This window comes from Myotis myotis, unplaced genomic scaffold (genome assembly GCF_014108235.1).
Source record: "Myotis myotis isolate mMyoMyo1 unplaced genomic scaffold, mMyoMyo1.p scaffold_m19_p_1, whole genome shotgun sequence".
Lineage (NCBI taxonomy): Eukaryota > Metazoa > Chordata > Mammalia > Chiroptera > Vespertilionidae > Myotis > Myotis myotis.
The window spans coordinates 186,759,517-186,776,235 of NW_023416313.1; the positions used below are offsets into that span (position 1 = coordinate 186,759,517).

The following is a 16,719-nucleotide window of genomic DNA, read 5'->3' on the forward strand; positions in this document are numbered from 1 at the left end:
TAGATACATAGTAAACAAAGTATTGATTCAATGTTAAATTTCCTGGATTTCATAATTGTACTGTAATATTTAAGAGAAAGTCCTTGTTCTTAGGTGATACATATTTTAAATATGTATGAAGGGTTTTGATGTCTACAACTTAAATGGTTCAAAATAGTGTGCGTGTGTGTGTATACACAAAGAGAAATCAAATGGCAAAATGCTAACTGGTGATATATGAAGATTATATAATATTTACTGTTATTATTCTTGAACAAAGTTTGAAATTTCAAAAAGTAGCTAGATAAAAGGTAAAACTTTCAATTCTCTTTCAATTTTCTTTAATAGCTATTATATATTTCCAACAAGATCTTTTGGTGCTCAACTAAAGAAATTTATTTTTGTAATTTCTAAAGGAAAATCTAGTTATTTTGTCCTTCTCTGAGATAGAATTAATGTATACCATACTTCAAGATCACTTTAAGAGGCCTGGCCAGTGTGGTTCAGTGTGGGCCTGTGCACTGAAGGATCTTGGGGTAGATTTCCAGTCAGGGCACATACCCAGGTTGCAGGTTCCATCCCAGGTCAGGGAGCCATGAGTGAGGCAACTAATCAATATTTCTCTCTCCCTTCCTCTCTCTCTAAAGATCAATAAAACCATAGTCCTCAGGTGAGGATTTTTTTTTTAAATTTACTTTAAGGAATTTTTAAGGATTTTAACCAAAATTTCCTTTTTTGATCATGTGATAACTTCTCAACCTAACTCTATTCTAACATACAACTGCAACCTAAATGCACTCATTTCATTATTACGGCAAGAACATAACACACTTTAAAGCCAGGACAACTTTTTTCTAAAGGTTACATTCAGAAACATATTCCTTAAATTTTTGTAAGTCAATTCCATAGTACATTTCTTTTTAGTTCCTTTTGAGTCCTCCAACTTACATTTTCTCCTCTGGAATATCATTTAACCTGATCCAAGCCAATTTCTACATTCTTCCACTCATAATCAGAGCTAGAAGAAATTTAGAAATCACATTGTCTATTCTTCCCTCCAAGCTCATAGAGTTGGCTGGAGACTTCCATTCAGTGAGTGTCATGTTATAAAAAATTCCTTACTCGTCAACTAAAATGAATTTTTATAGAAAGGTAAAAATTTAATTATACACAGAAGTTTTAAAAAGTCCATTTTTATAAAGTGATACTAAAATGCACTGAAACAAAGTATCTCTTTGGAATTTAGAATCATCAGTCCTGACTAAGCTCTAACTCTATGGAGAACAGGTTTAATACTTCTCAATGATCTCCAGAGGAAGGTCAGGAAAGCCCATAAAATTGAGCCTCTTCTTTATAAAATTTATTTTTGAATATAATTACTTTACAGTTCTATTCTCTGATATCTTACTTTTATAATCCTTATCCCTGACATTTTAATCCTTTACTTTAAAATGAAAACGCTATACAGGTTTGAAAATTGTTTTTAACAAAACATGCGATAAATTTTTAAAATTGTATTTCAAGCACTCAATTTGTATTTCTAAAAAACAAAAATGTGTGAATAATTTTTCCTTCTTGGAATAAAGTATACATATTAACGAAATCAATGTTGAGAACATTTGTCTAGTATCAGCCCAGACTAAGTCCCAGAGGCAAACGTTTCTGTCACATCACTATATAATTCCCTAAAGCCCACTTCATGGTGCACACTCTTTGCTTTCTTTTAAAAGATTAGTGCAGAATGACAAAGGTGTTTTATACTAAGATTTAAATGGGACCTTTCAAATCTTTTGAATTAAAGTCATAAACCTAAGAATCATAGTTTAATGACCTTAATTGAGGTGCTAAAATTCTTGATAAAATTCTAACTTAATATAAAGATGTTGCTGACACATACCAAGGAAGCATTATTTACTATTTTTAGCTTGCTTAATTAAACGGCCCAATTCTGGGATGAACACTGTACCTTCAGTGGTGTCATAGCCTTTTTTTTTTTTTTTTTTTTTTTTAATCATAGGCCTCTTTGAGAATCTGACAGGAAGCTAAGAAGCCTCTTCCCAGAAAATCCCACATGTGCCTATACACACAAAATTTTAATATGCACTGTTAAGGGGAGAAGTCACTGTAAAATCCATTAATCCCAGAGAAACAATTGCTATGACAGCCTTAAAACATAATACGTTGGTATTTATGCACACTCTAATGGGAACAAGGCTATCACACAGGCATTTGGAGTTTGCAGCTGTAGGGAATGCTGTGGTAGCTACTGTTCCGAGGTACCCTAACTGTTCCAAGGCTACAGCCGCTAGTTGGTTCTGCCAATTTGTCCATCCCTGCTCTGCAATCCAGAGACAGAGACCCTGTGCCGTCTCATCCCCACCACAATCTCCACCTCTTATCATGTAGACTCTGCAAACTGCTTTGATCTTCTTTAGCTACTGTTAACAAGTAGCCATTCAGTCTGCCCTTTGACAAGTGACACAACTCAGGCTTCAGAAGGCAGGTCATCCCAGTTTTAGGCAATGTGAAGAATTTTCACATTCTGTATTGTGTTTGTGTTATATTTTTATTGATTTCAGAGAGGAAGGGGAGGGAGAGAGAGAGAGATAGAAACATCAATGATGAAAGAATCACTGATCGGCTGCACGCCGCCCCCCCACTGGGGATCAAGCCTGCAAACCAGACATGTGCCCTTGACCAGAATCGAACCAGGGACCCTCAGGCGCTCTATCCACTGAGCCAAACCAGCCAGGGCAAGAATTTTCACATTCTTTTCTAATTTTACTGGAGACTGTGTTATAAAGTTTAAATACTGCTCTACTTACTTGCCAATGGGCAATAAAATAGCTTACCATTCAAAGTATCTAAATCCTAAGGCCAGGAGCAAAAAATAACTTAGCTCTACTTATACCAAACAGGAAAGTCAGAATTATGTAGATAAGCACTTTCTATTTGGAAGTCAAGATATTAAGAGGATCAGTACTGGTTTCGTTCAAGAAACATGCAAGATTTCCACATACATAGCATTTTCCTACCATGTTGGAATTTTTTATTTTCACTAAATAAAATATTAAAAATGCATGAACATTAAAAGATTAAGATTACACTCACTTAAAATTAACATCAGTTCTCTCTGAAAATAGTTTATTCTCTATATTTCTATTTATGCCTGTGATTCCGTAATAAACAATTCTAACCAGTGCAATACAAATATAGAAGTCATTACTTATTCATTAAAGGCTGGCTTTCAAGAACTACATGTTGTCTCAGTCACCTTCAACAGCTCCTTTTTCAGAATAAAAAATATCTCTTGTTGAAACGAGTGTTATTAATAAGGTCCATTTATCATATGTAAAGCAATCTATGATGTAAATGCTTGTTTCCTTTGAAAACAAAGAAAATATAAACAACTATATTTGATATTTTCTTCTTAAATAACCCCACACTAGTGCTGGACAAAAAAGTTTCACAAGTATTTTGCAGACAGTGATTGATTTATTCAAATGAGATGAGAAAAACCTTAACCATCAGTTACTAGTAAGTAGGTAAACAACACAGCAAAATCTCATTTTCAAAGAGCTACCCCAGCTGGGTCTCTTTCCTGGGCTGCCTCAAGGAGCCCAACAATGCAGTCCCCAGGAGGAGGCTACCTCGTCAGGAGCTTCCTTTTGGCACTTCAATAATTAAATTTCCTGCAGGGCTACAAAGACAGTCCACCTGAAGGAACTGTCTTATTTTGCAAATTTGCACCGGAACACTATTCCAGTAAGTTTATGTGCTAGGTATACAATGATCCCTTGGTAAGCAGTAAGTTTCCTAATAAATACCACCTCTCTACTTTTCCAGAGTGGCTTGAAGGAATGCTGTTTTAAAAAAAAAAAAAAAAGTCCAAAAGCCTACAAAGACTGTGCTACACACGTCACCTTATCAGAGCGGCACTACAGAAAAAGGCACTTTAAAGCTCAGGAAGGCAGTCCTCCCAGCATTGCTCTTGTGATAAAATTATGTATTGAATCGTCTCAGTAGCTTCTTCCAGCTGAAAATGGTTTCGTCCACCACACAAAATGTGTACTGTGAAATTTCCTTCACTTCATATTGTTGGGACACCCTATCGTTTAAAAAATGAGTCCGTCTTAAATCAACTCAATATACAGTATATTTATTTGTACCCAAGCAAATACTGTCAATCTGGAATTAGCTCAATGCCTATTTTTTAACACAAAATTCTTTCACTCGCTTGTAATTAATGTAAAACTGAACGCTCGAAATAGCTCCCTGGAAGCATGGACTACAGATAGTCACACACCGCCCCACCCCTGGGTGCGAGTGGATGACTGGGACATTATTTTAATACACTCCACGCAGGGCGGCCACAGAACCTTCAGGCTGGCGCCAGAAGTTACACACTTTCCCGCACGTTTGATTCTTAAATAGACTTTGCATCATGCTCGCTACCAAACGTCACCAACATGCAGGTAAACTGCAGATAACTGACAACCACACGCCCTGTAATATCCCCTCCTCAACACCCACTTGCGCACTTTCCTCCCTTCTGTTAATGTGAACTCGCCACATGTAAAGAACTAAGTTTTCCCGGGTAACTACGCAATTACATTTATTAATTGGGAGGCTGGAACCACAGGATGAAAATTTCAGAGAGCAGCAATACCAAACAAGAAGCAGACGGGGAAAAGGTCTATTTGCTGAAAGATCTTACTTTTTTTTTTTTTTTAAAGAAGTATGTGTGGGACGCCAACCAACATGTCTCAAACCCACCCCTCCCCCAGCCGAGAGTCTCCCCCGCCCCCAACGCGCCCCGAGTCCGGGTGGTCGCGACTCGGACGCGGCCGGGATGCTACTCACCGAGTTTTTCCACCAACTTGAGCATCACCCCGCCGATGTGCACCTCCCCGGTCACTCTCAGGGTGACATCGCGGTTCAGGTCCGTCACATGGACGCTCAGTTCCCACGTCCCGTCCGCATAGCAGCCATCTGGCATCCTTATCCCGTCCAGAGCCATGGCTCCTTCCTGCGCGCACGGAGGAAATGGCTCTCGTAAGCGTCACTCCTCCCAAGGAAGGCAAACCCCACCGAACGCGCGCCGGCGGCCGCGGGCCGGGAGGAGGCGTCGGACCCCGGGGTTTGCGCACCAACTCGGGAGAGCGGCGGCGGGCCCGGCGATCTGCGCCCCGCGCCCTTTCCCGGCGGCCGCCCCGCGCTCCCGCCCGCGCCGGCCTCGGCGGCCACGACGCCGCCCGCCCCGCACGGCCCCCGCCTAGCGGACCGCGGCGGCTTCACCTGCCGGCCGCACCCGCCCCGCCGACGCCGCCCGCGGGCTCCACATTCCTCCCCCTCCTGCCGCCCGCGCTCTCCCCACCGGGTCCCGGCCCCGCACGCGCGCCCCTCGCGCGGCAGACCTGCGGCACCAGGCGCGGGGGCGATGGCTCGCGGGCAGCGCGTCGGGTCCCCCCTCAGCCGGCCAAGCGCAGCCTCCCGGCGGGAGCGACTAATGGAGTCCCGTCGTCGCGGTCCCTGGCCTCCCTCCCCGCGCTCCACCCTCTCTCCCCGCCCCTCGGCCCGAGTCCGGCTGGGCTGGGCGCGCCCGCTCCCTCCGCCTCCGCCCCGCCGAGCGCCCGGAGCGGGCCGGCCGCCCCCTCCCCCGCGTCCCCGGGCGCGCTCCGGGCGGGGGGCGCGCGGCTCGGCTGGGGGCGGGGCGGGGCGGGGCGGCGCGCGGGGGCGGGAGCTGGACGCGGGGGCGGGGGGCGCCCGCGGCGGCTGCAATCTCGGCCCCGCGGAGCCGCTGCCCTTTTATGGAAATGAAGGACCCGGCGCAGGGAGAGATTCCAACATCCGGGCTCTCGGCGGGACTGAGGAGGGGGAGCGGGGGGAGCGCGGGGAGAGCGGGGAGCGCGGTGGGCGGCGGGGCGCTCCCTTCCCGCTCGCCTCTCGCGCTTCGCGGGACCCGGGGCGGTGGGCGCCTGCGCTCCCGGCCGGTGGAGAGGGCTTGGCCCCAGCCGGTTCCCAGGACAAGGTCGTGTTCGGGGAGCCAAGTCCCTCCCGCCCCCTCCCCACGCCTGGAGCGCGTCCAAAAGTCTCGGGGCGGTGAGACGTGCCGCACTCGGGCAGCCGGAGAGGAGGGTTTGGGACGAGAAAACTTTAAAAAGTAAATGCCCAAGGCAACTCCATGAACATCCCACGAAAGAATGACAAAACCCAGAGGCAATGTCCGGCGCGACCAGCAGCTCCTACTGGACTCCCAGGAGTTTGCACGCGCCCTTAACCCATTCGGAAGCTCAACCGGAGCCAGCCAAATACGCCCTGCGATGCTCAGTTTCGGGGGGTGGGGGGGGGAGAATCAGTGCCGTGGCTTCAGAAAGGTTCTCCAGCTCTTCCTACGTCTCTGTATTTTTCTATGCAACGCAAATCTAACAGTCTACTAGGGCGTTAGGATGGACGCACCTCCTCTACCCCACCCTCAGCCACACCTAGAAGGAATTTTAATAGCTCTGGCCCGGCGCCTGCCAGCACTGGGAGGAGCTGAGGAACCTCACCTGCTGAGGCTGACGAGCGATGGAGAGCGGTCCTCCTGCTTCCCACTTGGCTTTCCGCTTCCCCCAGTTACTGTTGCACTCCGGGGAGTGCGCTCTGTGCAGAAACAGCCGGGGAAACTGCCTCCCGGCTAATGCATGGCTCAAAAAACTAAGTCAGGACGACTCAGATAGGGTACCCCAGGTCCCAGAAAAGACCCCAGTCTTAAAGGTCTCAGAGTCGTCTTGCGCTGTGTCAAACACGTGGAAGAGGAACCCACCAGGTCAATAAGCCTCCTGTTCATCGACACAATTGGGAAACCAGTAGAGGCCTCAAGAAAGGGGTGAAAGGAAAGCAGCGGAAATTTAGTCAGATGCCAGAGGTTTGGCACAAAAAGACAGGGAAAACCACTGCAGTAGTTTCAGCTAGTCATCATGGAGAAACTGATGCCTCGAGTCTAGTTTCTCCGCTCTCCAATTATCTCTACCCACGGAGGTTTCAAGTACTTGACTTGGAACCAGAGAGGAGAGAACGTTTATGTAAATTACGGTGTTGAAAATATATAGGAAAATGCTTTTAATAGGGAATTGCTTGTCGGGGTACAAAACTGTACCTGCAGCTGTAAAATCACAAGCTTATCTATTCTTAAATATTCAGAGAAAAAATCTGGAAGGAAACACAAGAAAATACAGAAGCTGTCTGGGTGTTGAGATCATGGGAGGTGGGGGGGAGGGGGGAGCGGGGAGTGTTTTTTATTCTTCATTTTCTAAAAACGCCAAAGCTTTGCGTTCAGAACCCTCTATCACCAGCTCAAATTGCATTCAGCCTCTCAGCTTCTCTGTGCATGTCATTATGGGCACAATGCTAGAGCAGGGTTGTCGGGATTCTTCGTGTGTTCTTTAATATCCACAAATAAAACAAGTTCTTTAAGAGCAGGGACTTCAAATTTCTTGCATTGCCCACAAATTTACAAATAGCTTGGCACAAGGGAAATGGGAAACATGCTGGTACCAAATCAACACAACAGCAATGTCAAGGAAACAGGAGGTTTCCCCCATGGAGAACTCTCATTATTGAGAAAATCCTGGCTTTTCACTTTTACCTGTTTATTTCCACACCTTCTCCCCAAAAGTATTTCCACACCTTCTCCCCAAAAGATTTTTGGCACTGTATAAGGATGCATAAACGATGAGAGAGAATACATTATGGATGGCACAAAATTAAAAAAAATAATGGCCAGAGGTAAAGGGACAGAGATTTATAGTGGAAGCTGGAATGAGACCAAGAATTGTACCTTCTCAAGCATGCCTTTATAGAACTAAAAAAACAAATCTATGTCCTTTCTGAATATACTTAGACAAATTTGTCAAAGCCAACTGTCATGTCACAGAAACCTTTTTAATGCTCAGCTTCCACAGTCTACTTCTCTTCCCACTTTTGTGTGACTTAACTTTCTCAACTTCCCACAGTGCCCACTTGTATGAGTGCTCCCTGCATTTAGTGACAGAGGGGGGTGGGTTTTAATATTGTGAGTAACAGCCCCATTTCTTAGCATTTGAAATAGCTTAATTATAGCGTTAGAAGAGACTTGACTGGCTTTAGAAAACCAGCCGTTTATGTTTGAGCAGTATAAGCACAGGAAGGCAAAGACCCTCCTTTAAGTACCATTGGGAGAATAATTAGATGAGGATGGGTGCAGCTGGTCCCTCGGGGCCTTCTTTTGGAATATTTCAAGTTGTTGCTAGCTTTGAAGATTAAAGAAGAGTCAGACTTGAATCTCAAACGTTTTCCCCCCACCCCCACTAGTTTATTAAGTGAGACCTTCAAGTGCATTTCTTAAATGTTTACGTCCACCTAACGTTTTTCAGTGTATTCAGATGTGGAATCTTATCTGAAATCCCCCACTAGAAACTCTAAGCCTGCAATACTTGTGGTACTTACATCATACTGAAAAGTAGCCGAGAACGCCAGTGTTTGGAAGAACAGCTCAAGCATTGAAAGCAGCAATATCCAAATAAGGTGCCAAGCACTGGACTTAGATTTAGACTAAATGATACCTCACAGATCTGCCGTCAAATGCAGCCCTCTGGCTTGGTGATCTGCAGGTTGACTTCAGCTTTTTCTCTGAGCCTAAACTGTGTTTTCTATTTCTAAAAGGTTAATAAAAAAAATATAACCACGGGGTTTGAAAAAAAGAGAGGTTGGGGGATATAAGAAAAAGAAGAGATCTGTGTGAGTGTGAATGTGTAAGGGTGGTTAAGAATGCTCTTAAAAAGGCCATATGAGGCCAGCAAGATGACTTGTAATAAATTAATCCTGTGAAATACCAGGTGAGCAGAATTCTCTCTCTGTCTCGGGACTGCCAAAATTGGAACAAACTGGTACAGCTACTAAAGAGGTAGAAATCAAGGGGCGTGTGTTGTGAACTCAGAATGGGAGGGAAGGTTGTAGGGGCCAACATTGTTTAGATAGAAGTAGGCAGTCACTTTAAACAGCAAGGAAAGGGCCGGCAAACTGAGAAACTAGGGAGATTTGCGAGGAGTGGAGCTGTTTCTATATAGACCTAAAGGAGGGCTCTGAGATACAATGAAATCTCTACTTCAAGGGGAAAGAAATACACTGTTTGCATTTACTGCTCTAGATTATAGAAAGTGTTTTATAGGAAACAATGCTGAGGGATACTTGAAAATTATTTCTTTTTGCCCAGCCAGTGTGGCCCAGTGGTTGAGCGTCGACCTATGAACCAGGAGGTCACGGTTCAATTCCCAGTCAGGGCACATGCCCGGGTTTCAGGCTCCATCCCCAGTAGGGGGCATGCAGTATGTAGCCTATCAATGATTTTCTCTCATCATTGATGTTTCTATCTCTCTCTCTCCCTTCCTCTCTGAAATCAATACAATTACATTTTTAAAAAAATTATTTTTCTTTGATACAAGTTTGAACATCATGTCATCTTGTGAGAAGTTCTGCCCCCGACTAAAGTATGAAATGTTCACACGTATACTCACACAAACAAGGCAGCTAACTGTGTGCTGAGCATGGTGCAGGCAGGGCACCGGGACAGACGTGCCACAAACAGACTCTTAAGGAACATCTATGTAATGCAGGAGGCTTATATTTAAAACATCAGGAAGGATATCCACAAACAAAAAGAATGAAATTAGACCTCTACCTTACACCTTAAACAGAAACTAACTCGAAATAAATAATAGACCTCAAGGTAAGATCTAAACTATAAAATTCTTAGAGGAACACATGGGAGTAAACCATTGTGGCCTTGGATGAAGCAATGGCTTCCTAGGTAAGACATAAAAGCAAAAGCAACAAAAGAAAACAGAATTGGTTTTATCAAAATTTAAAATGCCAATGTTTCAAAGGACAACATCAAAAATGTGAAAAAACTGCAGAAAGGGAACATTTTTGAAAATCATACATCTTTTATTTAATCCTCACCTGAGCATATGTTTTGTTTTGTTTTTGTTTGTTTATTTATTTTAGAGAGAGGAAGGGAGAGAAACATCGACATGGGAGAGAAACATCGATAGGTTGCCTCCTGTATATGCCGACCAGAGATAAAACCCAAAAGCTAGGTTTGTGCCCTGGCCGGGAATAGAACCCCCAACCTTTTGGGGATGACACTCCAACTGAGCCACCTGGTCAGGGTGAAAATCACATATCTTTTAAGGAATGCATATCTAGAATATATAAAGAGCTATTACCAGTATACAGTAAGAAGACTACAAACCTAAATTAAAGATGGACAAATGATATGAATAAACAGTTCCCCAAAGATGATACATAAGTGGCCAATAAGCACATAATAAAATGCTCCAGCCCTGGGCGGTGTGGCTCAGTTGGTTGGAGCATTGTCCCATACACCAAAAGTAGTGGGTTCGATTCCAGGTCAGGGCACATACCCAGGTTGCAGGTTTGAGATGGCAATCAATGCAGAAGGGGTGCATGCAGAAGGCAATGGGTTGGTGTTTCTCTCTCTCTCTCCTTTCCTCTCTCTCAAATCAATAAGCATGTCCTCAAGTGAGGATTTTTAAAAATCACAAGGAAGAAAAACTCTATTACTCTAAGGCTAAATTGTGAAGTACAGACCCACTTTGAGGACTGTGATAAACCTAGCCTCTGAAGGAGGTCACCAATAAAGTCATGGAACGTTTTACGAAGAAGATAAATCGAAACGGATCTGAAGGAGTAGGCAGAGCTAGATCTATAGAGAGTAGTATGGAAACTCAAGAGGCTGAAGTGAGCTTGGCCTGCTCACCAACCAGGGAGAAGAAAGGAAGAAGAGCAAGGAGATATGCTGGGAAGAATGAGCATAGAGAGGCCAAGCTAGGGAGGACAGAAGTTTCTATTCTGAGATAGAAAAAGGGAGCCATTAAAAAGTTGGTTGGGCCCTAGCTGGTTTGGATAGAGCATTGGCCTGTGGACTGAAGGGTCTCAGGTTCGATTCTGATCAAGTACACATGCCCGGGTTGCAGGCTCGATCCCCAGTAGTGGGTGTGCAGGAGGCAGCCGATCAATCATTCTCTCTCATCATTGATGTTTTTATCTCTCTCTCCCTCTCCCTTCCTCTCTGAAATCAATAAAAATATATTTTAAAATAAAAGTTGGCTGGCCCTGGCCCATGTGGCCCAGTTGGTTGGAGCATTGGCCCTTACACCAAGGAGTGGCAGGTTCAAATCCAGTTAGGGCACATACCTAGGTTGTGGGTTTGGTCCCCAGTTGAGGTGGGTGCAACAGGCAACTGATGGATGTTTCTCTCTCACGTGGGTGTTTCTCTCATTCTCTTGCTCTAAAATCAATTTTTAATAAAAGGTTGGTGCATAGTAGTAACATCATGAAAGCAATGTTCAAATAAGATTAATCTAGTAAAAATATGCATGCTGGATTGGAAGGGTTATGGAGTCAAATCCAGAAGGTTGTTTTGGAATTTGTTCATAACTTAGATGTAAGAAAAAGCCTTTGATGGGTAAGATAAGTAATGGGGGGAGGGGGGGACGGAGGGGAGCAGAGAGAATTTCAACAGAATTATTATCAGAAGCCCTTCAGCATTTTTGATGTTGTAAGTGCTGTGCAGGGGCACTTTAAATGTTCCTCACAACAACCTTGAGTTTTTATTATTATCCTTATTTGATGTGAGTTAATTGATGGCCAGATTAGTCGTCTGGTTATATAACTTGCCCTAAACCACACAATTGGTCTATGAAAGAACTGGAATCAAAACCTAGGTCTGAAGAAAGGTCATAAGTGCTCCAAAGTTTTTACATTTGGCTGACCAAGGAGAACAGTGGAGTTACTGAACTGAGAAATGGAAGTTGTGAGGAGCTGATTTCAGGGAGCTAGGGAGAGATGAGGCATTTACAAAAATACATATTAAACTTGGGGTGAAAGCCATATATCCCAGTGGAAACATTTAGAGGCAATCCTATATAATAAAAGGGTAATATGCAAATAGACCGAACAGAGGAACAATCAAACAACTGGGCAATCGGTGGCTATGATGTGCGCTGACAACCGGGGGCGTGTGCAGAACATGGCGGGCGTTGCCTGTGGCGGGATGGTGGAGCAGGCGAGCAGGGGCACCAGACCAAGGCAGGGCGCCGGTTGCTGTCATCAGGGCAAGCCTCTGGTGGTTACTGAAAATTCTTTGCTCTCGTGCACCACGTCCCACCCGGAGCTCGCACCTGCTGCCGGTTGGCGGAGCCGCTGCTAGCACTCGCTGCTGGCACCGGTTCCATTTGCACCCACAGCTGGCATGGGAGCCGCCACTTGCACCTGCTCCCGGCACCTGGTGCCAGTCCTGATTGCTCAGCGCCATCAGCGGGTGTGAATGGCAGCTGCCGGCACCTATTGCCGCTCAGGAGTGATGGGGCAGCAGCCATCGCTTGCACCTGCTGCGAGAGGGCACAGGCCAGCCTGAGGCGAGCCCCCTTCAAGTGCATGAATGTCATACACTGGGCCTCTAGTTAGGTAAATAAGCCTGACAATCTTGTGAGAGGATCAGATCACACAGAGAATTCATTAACATGGAAGCCAGCCATAATGGATGGGTCAACTCCCCAAATGCGACTGACCCTTGGGTAACTGCCCCAAAGGCAGAAGCAAGAAGAGTCTTCTAAGGCAACAGAGAAGAACGGATCCGAGATGGGAAAAGAATCAGGTTAGTCCAGTGTCAGTCAAGCCAAAAAAAGGAGAGAAGGAAAGGTGGTCAGCAGTATCGGATGATGCAGAGAAGTACAGGAGAATAAAGAGTGATTGAGAGAGCCCTGGCCGAACAGCTCAGTTGGTTAGAGCATCCTCCTGATACACAGGTTTCGGGTTTGATCTCCGTCAGGCCACATACAAGTATCCGCCAATGAAAGCATCAATAAATGGAGCAACATCTCATCATTGATGTTTCTAACTCTCTTTTTCTCTCCCTTCCTCTCTGAAAGTTTATATATATAAACTTGTAGAGGAGCATTGGCCAGTGTGGCTCAGTTGGCTCAGCTGGTTGAGCGTCGTCCCATACACAAAGAGGTCACAGGCTCAATTCCCAGTGACGGCACATGCCAGGGTTGTGGGCTCATGCAGGAGGTAGCTGATCCATATTTTTCTCATTGGTGTTTCTCTCTCTCTCTCTCTCTCTCTCTCTCTCTCTCTCTCTCTCTCTCTCATCAATAAAAACATTAGCCCCAGCCAGTTTGGCTCAGTGCATAGAGCCTCAGCCTGCAGACTGAAGGATCCTAGGTTCGATTCCAATCAAGGGCCCAGGTTGCGGGCTCGATCCCCAGTAGGGGACATGCAGAAGGCAGCCGATCAATGATTATCTCTCATCATTGATGTTTCTTTCTCTCTCTCCCTCTCTCTTCCTCTCTGAAAGCAATAAAAAGATATTTTAAATAAATAGATAAATAAAAACATTAAAAAGAAAAAACTTGCAGAGGATAATTTTAGAGTCAACTGAAGACAGGTTTCAAAGAGTTAAAAAAGAAAAAGGGAAGTTTATCAGGGAAAGGAAAGCAAGAAATAGGATGGTAATTTGGAGGTGCTGCAGGAGCAAAGATGCTTTTCCAAGGCAAAGGAGACCTGAGCATGCATAAAGACCATGGGAAATGTAAGGGGGAAACGGTTGCTTAAAACTAAAACCAAGATCCCTCCTGGGATTATCCAGGATCATCCCGATGGTTTAGTGGGGAAAGGGAGCAGCCCTGGCCAAAGCAGAAGCAATATGCACCAGTTGGTAGGGATGGGACTGGGTTATTGGAAGGCTCTAGTTTTATAAAAGTGGGAAAGCACAGCAGGATACAGCAAAGGGGCACATAAACATATTTAAATAAATACTGTTCATATTAGTCAACGAGTGGGTGGGGCTGGCTGGGTTATTGTGCTGTCCAAATGGATGTCTCCCTTGGAGGTCAGCTTGGGGCCAGGATGTAAAAAAGGAAGGATGTGATTAAGAGATTATTTCAGTGCATCTAGGACAGCCATTCAAAGACCCACAAAGGAAAACCAGCGGTGACAGCACAGATGCCAACTGGCCTGGCCCAGAAGTGCTGGGGATCAGCTGGCCAGGGGACAGTGTGGCCATCACATCAGTATGAAGTCACTGGAAGGACTCAGGGCAGGAGGCCAATCCCCACAGCTTTTAGGCCCTGGATTCCTATGACACAGCAAGCAGAACCTCCGACTAGATCAGTGTTTCCTTGTTAATGAGCACACCAGGCGCCTCCCTGATTTTCAGTGTTATTTATTGTCTGGCTGGTTCCTCCCAGTTTTTGGTAGCAGGTACAGTTGCTGCCTCCCAACCCCCATTCTGAGAAATGATCCCTTTGTGTTTTGTATCACAATGTCCTCTTCAGATGCATAAACCCTCTATTCTTCCCAAATCCGAAGTTGCAGTTCCACTAAAGGAGCCAAACCAGAAAGTCACCTATAATTCCAATTGCCCCCAGGGGCCAACTCAGTCCCACACGGAAGGACAAAAGTGCTTTTTATCTACTTGCTCCTAAGAAGGTGCCCAGGTGATAGAGGCTTGACCACAGCCGAACATCACCATCTGGTGCCTGGGAGGTGTCACTACAAATCTTTTTCCTCCCTTGAACTAGATTCAGTAAATAATTCATTAAGAGCTTAGTGAGCAAATGGAAAAAGTGTCCCTGCATCAATGTAAAGACACACTCTTCACTTTTGGATCCTGCCCTCCCTTTAGGATGGACCCCCTATTCCCACCTCAGCAGTTTTTTGTACTTCATCGAATTCTCTCCTGACTTGCTTCCCAGACCACTGCCATCACCATAAACAGACTCTATGCCTCTCATTTAAAGAAAGGAAAAGGTTGCTCTTGATCACATGTATCCCTTTACTACCCACTTACTGCTATGGCCCCCTACAACACAAAGCCACTCAAACAAAATACCTGCATGCATTATCCCTGCTTCCTCAAGTCTAAATTACTTTGTAAATCACCCCCAAATTGTCCTGTTTCCACGCTCCACCCAAACTGGTCTTGCCTCACCAATGACCTCTGTGTTGCAAACAGTGGTGCCTTTTCCATCCTCTTCTTACTCAGGTGCTCAGCACCATTAGATACATGTCTGTGCTCTTGCTAAACGCTCGCTCCCCTTGGAGTCTGGACACCGCCCTGTGCTTCTTTCTCTTTTACCTCTCTGTCCTCTTTTTTTAGTCTCCCTTGCTGGCTCCTTCTCCAGCTGATCTTTAAAGTCAGCACGGCAGGTGTGGGCCCCTGTCTGGGACCTCTTTTCTTCTCTATGCATATTCTCTCTCTAGCTGATTTCCTTCTACTCAAAACACTGTCTCTATGCTGATGATTCCTGAACCTCCGACCTGACCTTGGGGCTCCAGACTTGGAGATCCGTGTGTAATAGGCATTTCAAACTAACATGTGCAACATGAGACTGATTTTCCTCCAACAGCTATTCCTGTGCCCCTGTTTTCCACCTCAGTCAGTGACACCACCATTCCTTCATTTGCTCAGACTAAAATGTAGGGCTCGGCCTTGATTTCCCAACATTTCTTTGACACCCCTCTCTAATCACTAGATTATTATGATGATGATGATGATTGATCTTAGAGAGAGAGAGGAAGGGAGAGAAAGAGAAACATGGATTGGTTGCCTCCTGCATGTGCCCCCACCGGAGATTGAACCCATAACCTGAGTATGTGCCCTGACTGGGAATAAAACCTGCCACCTTCTGTACCAGACAATGCTCCAACCAACTGAGGGCTCCAGTGACTAATTTAATGCTGTCTGTCTCCAAAATAGGTCCCAAATTGATCCACTTCTCTCCATCTCCACTGTCACCGCCCTAGTTCTAGCCACAGTCTTCTCACTTGGATTATTTATTCAGTAGCCTCCTAAGTGGTCTCTGTTCTTTCCCTACACAATAGCTAGAGTGATCCTTTAAAAATGCAAATCGCAACATTTACTCTTATCTTAGGAGCATCAGTGGCTTTCCAGTCAGAGTTAGAATAAAATCCAAACTCCTTAAAAAGGCTCAAAAGGTTTCACAGGATCCAGGCCAACCTACCTCATAGACCTGCTGACTGTCTCCAGTATCCCAGGACTCCTCTTTCTTTTGTCTCAGTACTTGCCATTGTCCTGACCTTGGCCTTCTCCCTGGCTCTTCCCAGGACTCTTAGCTTTCTCCATCCCAGCGTCATCTCCTCAGAAGAGCTGTCCCTGACCACGCGGTTTATAGTAGCCTTTGCCCCTACCCCCCAGTTATTTTCTATTTCCTCATCTGCTTTTTTCTCCCATGAAGCTCAACCCCCCCCTTCCCTTTGGAAACTATCAGTTTGTTCTCTGCATCTGCATCTGTTTCTGTTTTGTTTATTGGTTTGTTTTGTTCTTTAGAGTGGTAGTTACAAAATAGTCTCAGGGATATAAAGTTCAACATAGGGAATATAATCTATACTAATAAAAGGGTACTATGTTAATTAGGGTGGACATCTTCCAGACATCCATCCAGACGTCCATCTGGACAAAGCCACAGTGGCTGCAAGGCCCAGGGCTCAGGCAGCCACCACAGCTGGCAGTGACAGAAGCAGCAGGGTGATGGGGGCAGCACCTTCCCCTGATCAGCCCAGTTGCCTCCTGCAGAGGGGAGCGGGCTTAAGCCATCAGTAGGAAATCCCCTGAGGGCTCCCGGACTGTGAGAGGGGGCAGGCTGGGCTGAGGGCACCCCTCTCTCCCACCCT

At 45.4% G+C, this 16,719-nt stretch overlaps 1 protein-coding gene across 6 annotated transcripts in view; it reads right to left on the reverse strand.

Moving 5' to 3' along the window:
• FERMT2 (fermitin family member 2) overlaps nucleotides 1-5,573 on the reverse strand; it is a 68,914-nt gene extending 63,341 nt beyond the window's left edge. For 2 of the 6 annotated variants that reach the window (XM_036307305.1, XM_036307295.1), the window contains exons 1-2: nucleotides 5,397-5,573; nucleotides 4,843-5,008 (exon numbers count right to left, since the gene is read on the reverse strand). In XM_036307305.1, coding sequence (XP_036163198.1) covers nucleotides 4,843-4,999 — 157 coding nt within the window. In that variant the 5' untranslated portion in view covers nucleotides 5,000-5,008; nucleotides 5,397-5,573. The remainder of the gene's footprint in view (nucleotides 1-4,842; nucleotides 5,009-5,396) is intronic. The other 4 variants (XM_036307313.1, XM_036307328.1, XM_036307323.1 and 1 more) reach the window with 4 other exon arrangements.
• Between the last annotated feature and the right edge of the window lie 11,146 nt (nucleotides 5,574-16,719).